This window comes from Ostrinia furnacalis, unplaced genomic scaffold (genome assembly GCF_004193835.3).
Source record: "Ostrinia furnacalis isolate ACB-3 unplaced genomic scaffold, ASM419383v2 OfSCF1403, whole genome shotgun sequence".
Lineage (NCBI taxonomy): Eukaryota > Metazoa > Arthropoda > Insecta > Lepidoptera > Crambidae > Ostrinia > Ostrinia furnacalis.
Window position 1 is genome coordinate 40,468 of NW_021131642.1, and position 13,968 is coordinate 54,435.

Consider the following 13,968-nt stretch of genomic DNA (forward strand, 5'->3'; position numbering starts at 1 on the left):
GCACGACCATGTCTGAAGACATCGGGGAGAGAACGGAGGGAGGGTTACTAAATCGCGTTTGCATCGTGACAGAAGCGCGTTTTTGTAGGCAAGGGCACACAGATAGCGACTGCATTGCGATTACGACTGTATCGACAGGCCTGTTCATCTCCGCGAGTTTACATCGAAAACAAAACACGCACGATGGCCCACCTACAGGATACTATTCGACAAGGCCTCACATACGAGCGAACATTGACTCACGCACGCGTATTCTTGTGTATGATGGAAGAAAATGTACTAAATACTGTGCAGTATTTAACTGCCTAAATAATAATAAAAACACAGAATGTACTTTTTTAAGTTGCCTCAAGACACTGAGAGGTAAATAAGAAGTTAATATTATTCATGATAATTCATGCTAAATCATGTATTTCCTCCGCCATTNAATTTAACGCTGCATTTACACGAAATTAACATTTTTATTGGAAGCACTGTCGTCGAAAATATTGTTTGTAGGTCAGACGTGAATTATTTCTTGTCCGCCAATATTTAGCTCTCATTGATCGCTACTACAAAGTTATGTCGTTGCTTTTGATGGCAGCTGTCATTCTAATCAAGCTATATTGGATAGACTATATTAACTTTTATAGAGTTCATATGTCAAGTAATACGACCAGCACAACTTTTTGAACTGTTCCAGGTTGGTATTCCAAACAAATCCAAGAAACTTTAAACCTTTTGTGGTCCCTTTTAACCAGATTCTAGTCGCCAATTTCCGCCTTCTACCATACAGATTTCTTCACATTAGTTTGGCTGGGCATGTTATTCGATATCATACTTGTGTCAACCAAAAGACGTCCATAATACATGACCTCCCAAGTGCCTCCATAATAACATTGATCTGATGATTGATTTGACGGACACCTTTATCACTGCCACTGCCTCTCATAGACCACACTGAGGAATTGATAGTCATCAACAAATGACATACCTTATAATGATGATAAGATAATTAACGCTTGGTTAGATTTTTATTTTTAGATAACCTAAGGTTGTTATTACACTCGATGAAAATGGATGGAAGTTATTATTAAAAGCAGGCATATTGTAGCATTACTCACACACTAGCCCAATTTTTCTATTAACCACTTAAATTCAGTGCAGAATATGACTTTTAGAGCTCAACAAATAAACATTTTTGTTTTGAAGTAGGTACTGCCTTTGGGCTTTGGATTGTATTTTCTAATAGAATCATTTAGGGCCACTCGCAAACTTTTGCATTCAATACCACGCTAGTCACTCTTCAGCAAACATACTTATTTTTGTCAGTTATCTTAACCAAAATTTAAAAAGTACATTAACTTTTTTTTTTTTTAATTCATAACAAGGCAGGTATTTGACCACAATCGCACCTGATGTTAAGTGGGATGCAGTCTAGGATGGTACATAATATCTGCCCTGTAAGTGCTTATTCACTCTCGCCTTGAAGAGGCCCGGATTATAGTTTTCGGGAAAGACAGCAGCAGGCAACGAATCCCAGTCCCTAGCTGTTCGCATTATAATTATATTATTTCTAAAGTATGTCAAAACTTTGTACTTACGGTTCATAAATGTGCCCTTTCCGGGTTGATAAATATGCGACGTCCTTTATTCTATGCCTCCCTGGTCTAGGTCAAGTTCTAAGGCTGGTTTTAGTTTAGTATCACGCGGACTGTCAGTGCGGATCGCTCCGCACAGTCGATCTGTATGAACTGCTAGGGAGCGGAGCGGTTCCTCCGGACCGCATTACTCTAAAACGCTCCCTAGAAGTTTTACAGATTTACAGAGCGGGTCTGCACCGGACGGTCCGCGTGACATTAAAACCAGCTTATGGATGATGATTGTTGTCTCCAGGTCGCCTCGGGGCCGCGTGCTGCCTGAGGGCGTGTACAACAACGCGCACTTCATGCACGCAGTCACCTCGCACGTCGGCGACAACGTGCAGGTCCTGACGCAGTCGGGAAGCCTCTGGGAAGGCGTGTTCAAAACTTTCAGTGCTCAGTTTGAGGTGAGTGAGGTTTAATGGTTACAGTTTTTGTTTTGAAGGGACGCCCGCTGGTAGCTTGAAGAGCGAACCCAACTAGAGGGTTGCCCACCGCGGTGTTGGACCAAAGTCCAGCCTACGGCGGGCTCACTCTAGTGGGTGTGGGTTCGATCGAGGGGACTACGGACGCGGCCTGAGGGCGCCACGGTAGGCTCGGACCTCGGCTCAGGCCGTGTCCGGGGGACGGATTGGGGAGAATGGTTACAGTTTGACTCGGCGGTATAGATCGTTTCATCCACGAAGACGCACCCCACCACTTTTTGGTCGAGGGAAGCGCGGGGTGCGGGGAGTTTGATCCGAGCAATCCGAGCGGCATTGTAGCCAAACATTAGCGGAAGAATGGTGGGGCGCGTCTTCGTGGATGTAACAATCTATAGGTTGACTCGGCGATTACAGGTCGACTCGATGTAACAGAAGGGCCGAGATGCGCGACACGATTTAAGCTTATCGAGAGAGGGTTTTAAAGGATACGGTTCCTAGTCCAGCTAGTCGCCACGTCACAAAATAATTTAGTTACATGTGGCATCATTTTTTAAAGAACTACTTATGTGGCATCATGTTGCTACAAAAACTGTGCAGTTCTGTAGGTCAATTCGGCTACAAATACAGGTCAATTCGACTATAAATACAGGTCATATTCATTTATTCACTTCTTTTTACCAATACCACTAATCTGAAGGATTCATTATTGAAACTCATTTCTGAAACAATTTTATCAATTTTGTGCATAATGGTGTAAAGTCATCACTATTAAACCATTCTAATCAATCATGATTATCATTGACATGTATTTCCCCAAAAAAGCATAAACAAACTATAAACTCGTTAAAGTTTATTTATCCTGTTATACTTTTACATTATTGGAAATTATTTTAATACCAGCTTTTCCCCCGCGTATAATTTTGTCTGTCACGGAAAAACTATATCGCGCGCGTCCTGTTTCAAAAACCGGGATAAAAACTATCCTATGTCCTTTCCAAGGACTCAAACTATATCTATGCCAAATTTAATCAAAATCGGTTCAGTGGTTTAGGCGTGAAAGCAAGACAGACAGAGTTACTTTCGCATTTATAATATTATAGTATAGTATAGATGTACGATGTTACTTTTAATTTACTAAAAATCACCGGACATCGGACAACTCAAAAGGTTTTTGTCATTCTGCCTTTTATGAGTTACCTATTTTTAACCGACATAAAAAAAAGAGGAGGTTCTCAATGAGGGTTTTCGCGAATGAAAGATTCGCTAGGTAGCGGGACGTGGATGTGGGGTCTGACTGCTGTATGATTGGTGGATTTTGACATATCTGTCAATGTCATGTCAAAAATAACCAATCATGCAGCATTTGGACCTCGCGTCTACGTATTGCCATCTGGCGGATTTTTCATTCGCGCAAACTCTCATTGGACTGTATGTTTTTTGTACCTAATATTCTGTTTAAACACGTTTTATTTACAAGAACTCGCGTACATTGTGTAAGATTCACGCCTTTTGATATCAACGAGCCCGTACAAGTGCTATAGTATAACAGGATTAGTCATCAATGTAACTCTATGTTTGGGTAAATCCCCGCTTTTGTGTAGTTGTCGGAGAACGTGTTAAATGTCATTTAAGCTAATTTGCTATGACATTACTCGGTTTAATTAGTAATAAACAATAAATACACGGGACTGCAAAGAAAATGGGCCGATCAGAAAATCTTCTGTAACTTCAAAAGTAACTGAATTACCTTTATGAAACAAAACATGCTGGAAAACTGCGCATTTAAATTTATTTTACTTTTTTTTTAAGTAAAAAGCTTGTAGGTATTAATTTAGTCTGTATTTCATAAAAGTAATTCAGTTACTTTTGAAGATATTGAAGATTTTCTAACCGATCCTTTTTCTTTGCTGGCCTGTGTACTAAATACCTTGGATTGGAGAATTCGCCTTGAGAGAGGGGATAGGATCAAAAATATGGTCAACATTATAGGAAGTTGACCCACTCGGTAGATTGTTGTAACTATGTAACTAATTGAATAGATACTACCAATCAATTGACATACTTTTTTACGAGCTGTATACGCAATTCCGCCCTAGAAATACGGTAGCCTGTGACGTCACTATTCACCCACTCGATTTACTAATTATTCCTTTCTTTGCACTGTAAATATAATTCTACAGTTAATTTTAAACTGTACCTGTGTGATTATTGATTTATCTAAAATTGTTATAAGCTGCAACATATCCGCTCCATGATGAATAAATTTACTAACCAGTGTTTCTCAATGTAAGTGAATGTATTTTCTCTTTTGAGAAATAAATGTCTTAAACCGTAATTTTACTATAGTTCTAGCGTTTAATTCAGTCAGTGCCTGAGAATAGCAGCGACACGGGATTTTAGCATAACATTGGCATAATTATGACGAGACATAGCAGCGTCTTTCCGTTCTATACATGGCCATAACGCACCCATAGGAAACTGCTCGTGTATATTTTGGAGTGCTCCTTTGTAAATGTGTTCCTACAAACTATACACGAATNATATTCCAAACTATACTCGATTAGTTTCACACCCTTGCGTTCTGGCTATGTATAGATTGGAAAGACGCGACATAGCATACAAATCTGAAGCGCATCTGAAGTTTTGCTGACGTTTGACGTAACTAAAACTTCCGTGCTCAGTACCTTTAGCATGAACAACTTTCGTCTTCGAATCGTTTGCGTATTCGACCTAATTCGATAATCAACCGTCGAATTAAACGATAACGTGACAATTTTGATTATCAAAATAAGTTTCGTGCAACCCTTTCTCATACTAAGTTCACTTTATTATACGTTCACAAGGGTGCTGTTGTAGTTTTCTTACTAAATCTTTTGATGGCGATTCGAATACGCAAACGATTCGAACTCGAAAGTTTTTCGTGCTACCCGTACTGGTAGGCTGTCTGACAAAAGCGCTTGACCTATAATTAGTTTGTCATGGCTGTCATTTAGTATCTTTAGTCAATATGTCTTGCAATTATGGGTCAGTAATGTCCCAAATTGAAGATAACACCATGCTGTCACATTTCTGGGAACACGGACCCCGTCTTGACCTTTGGTTCTTGGGCAACACAGTAAATACGATAACGAGAGCGAAACAAACGGGAGCACGGTGAGCGGCCATTACTGCACGTTATCGTGAATGTGATTAATGAACCAATCGTAAATCCACAGGCGGTTTTTGATGTAGTTGTTACCTGTAATGGGGCACACTGAAAACCAGCGTCGTGGCCTTCGTCACCGTGGGCCACGGCATATGCTGAGTGGGGTCCCGTTGCAGTGGGCATCTTGATGGTGAATGGGTGGCACTGCTCAGTTTACTCTTGTTTTTTTTTTTTTTTCGTCCATTATTATGTGCCACTGTCATGTCTATGTAATTGCCTGTATTTGTGTGATGTCCATTGTAATAAATGTATCTTTTTTTCTTTCTTTCTTAAAGTGTGAAACTTTACAGTATAAGATAGTTGGCACAATGCTAAGCTTAGGATAAGGAGGTCATCATTACAATCATCATCAGGTCATTTAGTCTCCACTGCAGGTGGGCGATCCTCTCTATTTTACCAGAGGCAAATGGGAGGATTTGGTCTACACTCCCCCACGCACGCTGGCCAAAGGGGTTGGATCGCTAGGATTCGTTAGAATGAGGGTTTTTGCGATTGAAAATCCGCCAGATGGCAATACGTAGACGCGAGGTCCAAATGCTGCATTATTGCCATCTGGCGGATTTTTCAATCGCGAAAACCCTGATTAAACAAAGTTCCAAATTACAATCCTCTTAATCGGTCATTATGAAAATCATTGAGGAAGACCTATGTTCAGCAGTGGACGTCCTGTGGCTGAGATGATGATGATGATGAATCCCCTTTGCGACATTTCACAAGTAACACTTTACCATGAGCCCGTCCTAAACTTTTTTCTTGTCATGCTAAACTGATCTTTCCAACATGTTACATCTGCTTATGTCCTATTTGTCGGCCGTTTGGTGTAGGTAGTGGTTCAGAACGTGCTACTATGCCAAGAGGTCCCGGGTTCGATTCCCGGCCGGGCAGAAATTGAAATGATGAATTTTAATTTCTGTGAGGGGTCTGGGTGTTACTATGTATAATATGTATGTATTTAAAAAAAAGTATATAAGTAGTATATCCGTTAAGCTAGCACCCATAACACAAGCATTAAGTTGCTTACTTTGGGGCTAGCTGGCGATGTGTGAAATTGTCCAAAGATTTATTTATTTATTTATTTTGTATATTATTATGTATAACAGAGCAATACTTAAATCTGTGATGTATTCGTTTAGAAAAAGGGTGTGCAGTTCTTTCAATCCGCATTATTTCCCACATCGCTGCAGCTTCCCAGGATATCCAGTGACCTCACATCACCAGTCCACGTGTACAAAACAAGGACTTAGGCCCGTATTACGGAACGACATCAGAATTCGATCTCATCTCAAGCAGTTTTTGTCCATCCTGCGCTATTAAATCTCAATCTCGTTCTAGTAAATATCGTCCTTTCGTTTCAAAATTACATCCACTGCTGGCCAATTTTATTTAGTTACGCACACCACACCACACCTCGATCTTCACGTTGACGTGTCACGCGCGTTTGTCGTCCTCAGGCTATTGCTGAAAATCAGTGGTTTGTTATAAGTAAACCAATTACTGAGCTATTGCCGTTTTGCGTTGCTTCGTCCCTGCTGCGACAAAAACTTCTCTCAAAGATTTCCACAATGACCGGTCCTGTGCTGCCCGCATGATGGTACTTCCTGCAATCTTCACCAGATCGAAGATCTGACCACAATCCGTCTTCCGATCCGTGGTTGCGTACTCATAGTCTAAATCTAGGATTCAACCAATAAGAACCTAAATCTGATATTGAGATTGAATAGTTTTGAGCACCGTTTCGTAATACGGGCCTCATGAAAACCGTTCGGTAATCACACTCAAGGTCACCAAACCGGTCCGTGCGCCCTAATTCGCAAGGGTGTGCTGTATTTGCATCTTCATGCATAATATCACTTACAGTAATAATAACGCCCAGTTATATTATGCGTGCAATTCAACTAAAACCAGCTGGCATCAAAACAGATAAGATTTATTGGGGCTATTCCCATTACTGTATAGTATACCAAGAATATAAGGCTAGACCTCAAATTAAAAAACCCAACCAGTGGAGGTTGAATGGTTTCGAGGATATCTGTCCTAGAACCCGCAATGAGTTAGACAAATATAGAAGCTCGTTAAATACCATGAGGTCTGATTGCGAGGGAATCCCGTCTCCATTGCATTCTTTGTTATGCTAAGTCTTCTGTTATATTTCTGGATTTAGCTGTCAAACATTATTATTCTGTGGTCAAACTAAGAACATTATACGAACTTGCAACATCGGAATGATCATAACTTCCAAGTGAGATGCAGCCCAAAAATGTAAAATGCATATTTTATGAGTCATAAAGTTGTCATCCGATTGGTATGGATGCTCCGAAAAGGTGAAGTCTACACGTCCCTTTATCTTATCAGTGAAAAACTTGTCGGCTCAGGTAGAAAATGATGAGTCAATTAGAACAACGGAACGTACGTCAGGGGCTATTCCCCCTCTTCGAATTCCCACCGCTACAACTCCTGTGGTGCCAGGATCTACAGCTTGACCGCCAATAAAAACCGACCAGTGAAGATTAAGATTGTCTCGAGGAGGAAAGTTAAACTGTCATTGGACCCGCAAAGAAATTAATCAAAAGAACACGAGAGTTATAAGTTAAACTTCGATGGAACGTACGTGACGCAACCTTACACCATAAAGTTCGATGGAACATACATCAGACGTCATTGTACATCTAGAATGGCGGGACCATTCGTCATCATCGCGTTTAATACAATACTTTATTATAACTTTCACCGCAATGCGAATTGTTTACCCGTGATCGTAGGTCAGTTTTACTATTGTTCATAAAATACCACGCCAAGCATAATTTATGCGTTCTGCCAATAATACTAAAGCCCCTTCTAAATGGTATAGTTTTTCAAACGAATATGGCCTAAACTGAGATATTCTTCTATCTGTATTTTGTTGTTTTTTTTTTCAGCCCTATACTTCGGTGAGTTTTTTTGGTACAGACCTCGGAAGGTCATAAAATACCACGTTAAGCATAATTTATACGTTCTCCCAAAAATAGGTACTAAAACCTCATCTATTATTCTAGTATTCCACTCTCAGTCACTTGTGTCTGTATTTTGGTTGTTTTTTTAGAGAATGAAAGTTTGTATCAATGTGATGAGCGCAGGAATATTATGGTATAAGAAAATGTCGTGCACGAAGCTTAGTTAGGANAGACAGGCTAAATTACACCATATTGGTAATGACATTGAGCATACATTTTTTTAAATACCTTCGCGAAGTAAAACTTCTGTACGTAGTACTTATTATTATTCTGTGGTATCGATGCGAACGCGCTACTGCAATCGCCGTGGGCGAAGGGCCTAAGTCTATGCATCCCTGGTCTAGTTCTAAGAATGCCAATTATTGTCTCCAGGTCGCCTCGGGGCCGCGTGCTGCCTGAGGGCGTGTACAACAACGCGCACTTCATGCACGCAGTCACCTCGCACGTCGGCGACAACGTGCAGGTCCTGACGCAGTCGGGGAGCCTCTGGGAAGGCGTGTTCAAAACTTTCAGTGCTCAGTTTGAGGTGAGTAAGGTTTAATGGTTACAATTTTTTTTTGAAGGGACGCGCTGGTAGCTTTAAGAGCTTTTCCAGCTTCACCGGGCAGAGTGGCGAGTACAGTACGACGTTCGCGATCGGGCCGTATCGAGCGCATAAGGCGCCCGATCAGTGGCGAACCCAACTAGAGGGTTGCCCACCGCGGTGTTGGACCAAAGTCCAGCCTACGGTGGGCTCACTCTAGTGGGCCCGATCGAGGGGACTACGGACGCGGCCTGAGGGCGCCACGGTAGGCTCGGACTTCGGCTCAGGCCGTGTCCGGGGGACGGATTGGGGTTACAGGTCGACTCGGCGGTATAGATCGTTTCAACCACGAAGACGCCGCACCCCACCACTTTTTGGTTGAGGGAAGCGCGGGGTGCGGGGAGTTTGATCCGAGCAATACGAGCCTCATTATTGTAGTGTGCGTGTGCACTCTTGGATAATTTAGCGTGTACCGATAACACTCAAACATTAGCGGAAGAATAATGGGGCGCGTCTTTCTGGATGAAACAATCTCAAATACAGGTCAATTCGGCTACAAATACAGGTCAATTCGGCTACAAATACGGGTCAATTCGGCTACAAATACAGGTCAATTCGACTATAAATACAGGTCAATTTGGCTACAAATACAGGTCAATTCGACTATAAATACAGGTCATATTCATATTCAATTATTCACTTCTTTTTACCAATACCACTAATCTGACGGATTCATTATTTAACTTATTTCTGAAACAATTTTATCAACTTTGTGCACAAGCAGTGGTGTGAATTCATCACTATTAAACCATTCTAATCAATCATGATTAAATGACAATTGCATGAGGTCATTGACATGTATTTCCCCAAAAAAGCATTAACAAACTATAAACTCGTTAAAGTTTATTTATCCTGTTATACTTTTACATTTATTGGAAATTATTTTAATACTAGCTGTCCACCCGCGGCTTCTCCCGCGTGGAATTTTGTCTGTCACAGAAAAACTATATCGCGCGCGTCCTGTTTCAAAAACCGGGATAAAAACTATCCTATGTCCTTTGCCGGGACTCAAACTATATCTATGCCAAATTTCATCAAAATCGGTTCAGTGGTTTAAGCGTGAAAGCAAGACAGACAGAGTTACTTTCGCATTTATAATATTAGTATGGATGTACGATGTTATTTTTCAATTTTTCATTTACTAAAAATCACCGGACATCGGACAACTCAAAAGGTTTTTGACTATCTGCCTTTAATGTTACCGTTTTAACCGACATCAAAAAAGGGAAGTTCTCAATTTGACTGTATGTTTTTTGTACCTAATATTCTCTTTAAACACGTTTTATTTACAAGAACTCGCGTACATTGTGTAAGATTCACGCCTTTTGATATCAACGAGCCCGTACAAGTGCTATAGTATAACAAGATTAGTCATCAATGTAACTCTATGTTTGGGTAAATCCCCGCTTTTGTGTAGTTGACGGAGAACGTGTTAAATGTCACTAAAGCTAATTTGCTATGACATTACTCGGTTTAATTAGTAAAAAACAATAACACGGGACTGCAAAGAAAAAGTGTCGGTTAGAAAATCTTCTTTATCTTCAAAAGTACCTGACCTTGCTTTATGAAACAAAACTTGCTTCAAAAACTACGCATTTTTTAAACTTATTTTACATAAAATAAAAAGGCCTGAATTAAATTTAGTCTACAATTCATAAAGCTAGGTCAGTTACTTTTTGAAGATATTGAAGATTTTCTAACCGATCCTTTTTCTTTGCGGTCCTGTGTACTAAATATCTTGGACTGGAGAATTTGCTTTGAGAGAGGGGATAGGATCAAAAAATATGGTCAACATTATAGGGAGTTGACCCACTCGGTAGATTGTTGTAACTATGTAACTAATTGAATAGATACTACCAATCAATTGACATACTTTTTTACGAGCTGTATACGCAATTCCGCCCTAGAAATACGGTAGCCTGTGACGTCACTATTCACCCACTCGATTTACTAATTATTCCTTTCTTTGCAACTGTAAATACAACTACAGTTAATTTTAAACTGTACCTGTGTGATTAATCTAAAATTGTTATGAGCTGCAACATATCCGCTCCATGATGAATAATTTACTAACCAGTGTTTCTCAATGTAAGTGAATGTATTTTCTGTTTTGAGAAATAAATGTCTTAAACCGTAATTTTACTATAGTTCTAGCGTTTAATTCAGTCAGTGCCTGAGGATAGCAGCGACACGGGAGGGGAACATTGGCATAATGAGGGCTATCGTTTTAGCGCTCACCAGTTAGCGCCACTGCACTGTAGAGTAAGGTCCTGTCACTTGCTAGCAGCGAAGACAGTGGCGCCAACTGGTGAGCGCTAAAGTGGTAGGAGGACTATCGCATTTGCACTCATCAAGATGGCGCCACTGTAGAGTAAGGTCCTGTCAATCGCCAGGGGTGCCAACTGTTAAGTATAAAAACGATAGCCCTCATTATGACGAGACAGAGCATACAAATCTGAAGCGCATCTGAAGTTTTGCTGACGTTCGACGTAACTAAAACTTCCGTGCTCAGTACCTTTAGCATGAACAACTTTCGTCTTCGAATCGTTTGCGTATTCGACCTAATTCGATAATCAACCGTCGAATTAAACGATAACGTGACAATTTTGATTCTCAAAATAAGTTTCGTGCAACCCTTTCTCATACTAAGTTCACTTTATTATACGTTCACAAGGGTGCTGTTGTAGTTTTCTTACTAAATCTTTTGATGGCGATTCGAATACGCAAACGATTCGAACTCGAAAGTTTTTCGTGCTACCCGTACTGGCACTGTCTGACAAAAGCGCTTGACCTATAATTAGTTTGTCATGGCTGTCATTTAGTATCTTTAGTCAATATGTCTTGCAATTATGGGTCAGTAATGTCCCAATTTGAAGATTGACCATGCTGTCACATTTCTGGGAACACGGACCGTCTTGACCTTTGGTTCTTGGGCAACACAGTAAATACGATAACGAGAGCGAAACAAACGGGAGCACGGTGAGCGGCCATTACTGCACGTTATCGTGAATGTGATTAATGAACCAATCGTAAATGCACAGGCGGTTTTTGATGTAGTTGTTACGGGTAATGTGTGAAACTTTACAGTACAAGATACGGGACTATTCCCACCTCTCGTTCCCACCACTGCAACTCCTGTGTAGCCAGGATCTACAGCTTGACCGCCACAAAAACCCAACCAATGAAGGTCGAGGGGGTCCCGGGGGAAAGTTAAACTGTCATTGGACCCGAAACGAAATTAATCAGAAGAACATAGGAGGAGTTCGAAATTAAGGTTCGACTTCCCTCCATTGCAGTACAGTACAAGATAGTTGACACAATGCTAAGCTTGTCTAGTGATAAGGAGGTCATCATTAGAATCATCATCAATCAGGTCATAGTCTCCACTGCAAGTGGGCGATCCTCTGTAATTTGCCAGAAGTAAAAGGGAAGTATGGGCTTACACTCCCCACGCACGCTGGCCAAAGGGGTTGGATCGCTAGGATTCGTTAGAATGAGGGTTTTTGCGATTGAAAATCCGCCAGATGGCAATACGTAGACGCGAGGTCCAAATGCTGCATGATTGGTTATTTTTGACATGACATTGACATATATGTCAAAATCCACCAATCATGCAGCATTTGGACCTCGCGTCTACGTATTGCCATCTGGCGGATTTTTCAATTGCGAAAACCCTGATTAAACAAAGTTCCAAATTACCAAATTACAATCTTCTTAATCGGTCATTATGGAAATCATTGGGGAAGGCCTATGTTCAGCAGTGGACGTCCTGTGGCTGAGATGATGATGATGATGAATCCCCTTTGCCGGTTTCCATGAGCGACGACATTTCACAAGTAACACTTTACCATGAGCCCGTCCTAAACTTTTTTTTGGTCATGGCTAAGCTGATCTTTCCAACATGATACATCTGCTTATGTACTATTTCTTATCAATTTATGTATAACAGAGCGGACATACTTAAATCTATCAACATCAAGTATTTGTTTAGAAAAAGGGTGCAGTTCCTTTTCAATCCGCATTATTTCAAACCCAACATCGCTGCAGCTTCCCAGGATATCCAGTGACCTCTCACATCATGAGTCCACGTGTACAAAACAAGGACTTGGGCCCGTATTACTAAACGACCTTAAAATTCAATCCAATCTCAAGCATAGTTTCCTGTGCGTGGTCTCGTTCTAGTTTTCGTTAGTTTCAGCCAAATGACGTCCACTGCTGGACAAAAGCTTCTCTCAAAGATTCCACAATAACACTTCCCGCGATCTTCACCAGATCGTCAGTCCACCTAGTGGGAAACCTGCCTACACTACGATCTGTGGTTGCCACTCTTAGTCTAAATCTAGGATTCAACCAATCAAGAGCTCAAGCAATAAGAGCCTAAATCTGTTCTTGAGATTGAATAAACTTTTGAGCACCGTTTCGTAATACGGGCCTCATGAAAACCGTTCGGTAATCACACCCAAGGTCACCAAACCGGTCCGTGCGCCCTAATTCGCAAGGGTGTGCTGTATTTGCATCTTCATGCATAATATCACTTACAGTAATAATAACGCCCAGTTATATTATGCGTGCAATTCAACTAAAACCAGCTGGCATCAAAACAGATAAGATTTATTGGGGCTATTCCCATTTACTGTATACCAAGAATTTAAGGCTAGACCTCAAATTAAAAAACTCAACCAGTGGAAGTTGAATGGTTCTCAGGATATCTGTCCTGGAAGCCGCAATGAGTTAGACAAATATAGAAGCTCGTTAAATAAATACCGTGAGGTATATCCCATGAGGTCTGATTGCGACAGAATCCCGTCTCCATTGCATTGTTAGTTAGTTATGCTAAGTATTCTGTTAAACTAAGAACATTATACGAACTTGCAACTTCGGAATGATCATAACTTCCAAGTGAGATGCAGGCCAAAAATGTAAAATGCATATTTTATGAGTCATGGAGTTGTCATCCGATTGGTATGGATGCTCCGAAAAGGTGAAGTCTACACGTCCCTTTATCTTATCAGTGAAAAACTTGTCAGCTCAGGTAGAAGATGATGAGTCAATTAGAACAACGAAACGTACGTCAGACTATTCCCACCGCTGCAACTCCTGTGTAGCCAGGATCTACAGCTTGACCGCCAATAAAAACCGACCA

General features: G+C 40.9%; 1 protein-coding gene across 1 annotated transcript in view; it reads left to right on the forward strand.

Moving 5' to 3' along the window:
• Nucleotides 1–1,858: 1,858 nt before the first annotated feature.
• Nucleotides 1,859–13,968, forward strand: part of LOC114352548 (ataxin-2-like protein) — a 59,014-nt gene continuing 46,904 nt past the window's right edge. Inside the window, exons 1-3 of the mRNA XM_028304172.1 lie at nt 1,859–2,029; nt 2,462–2,472; nt 8,615–8,768. Coding sequence (XP_028159973.1) covers nt 1,859–2,029; nt 2,462–2,472; nt 8,615–8,768 — 336 coding nt within the window. The remainder of the gene's footprint in view (nt 2,030–2,461; nt 2,473–8,614; nt 8,769–13,968) is intronic.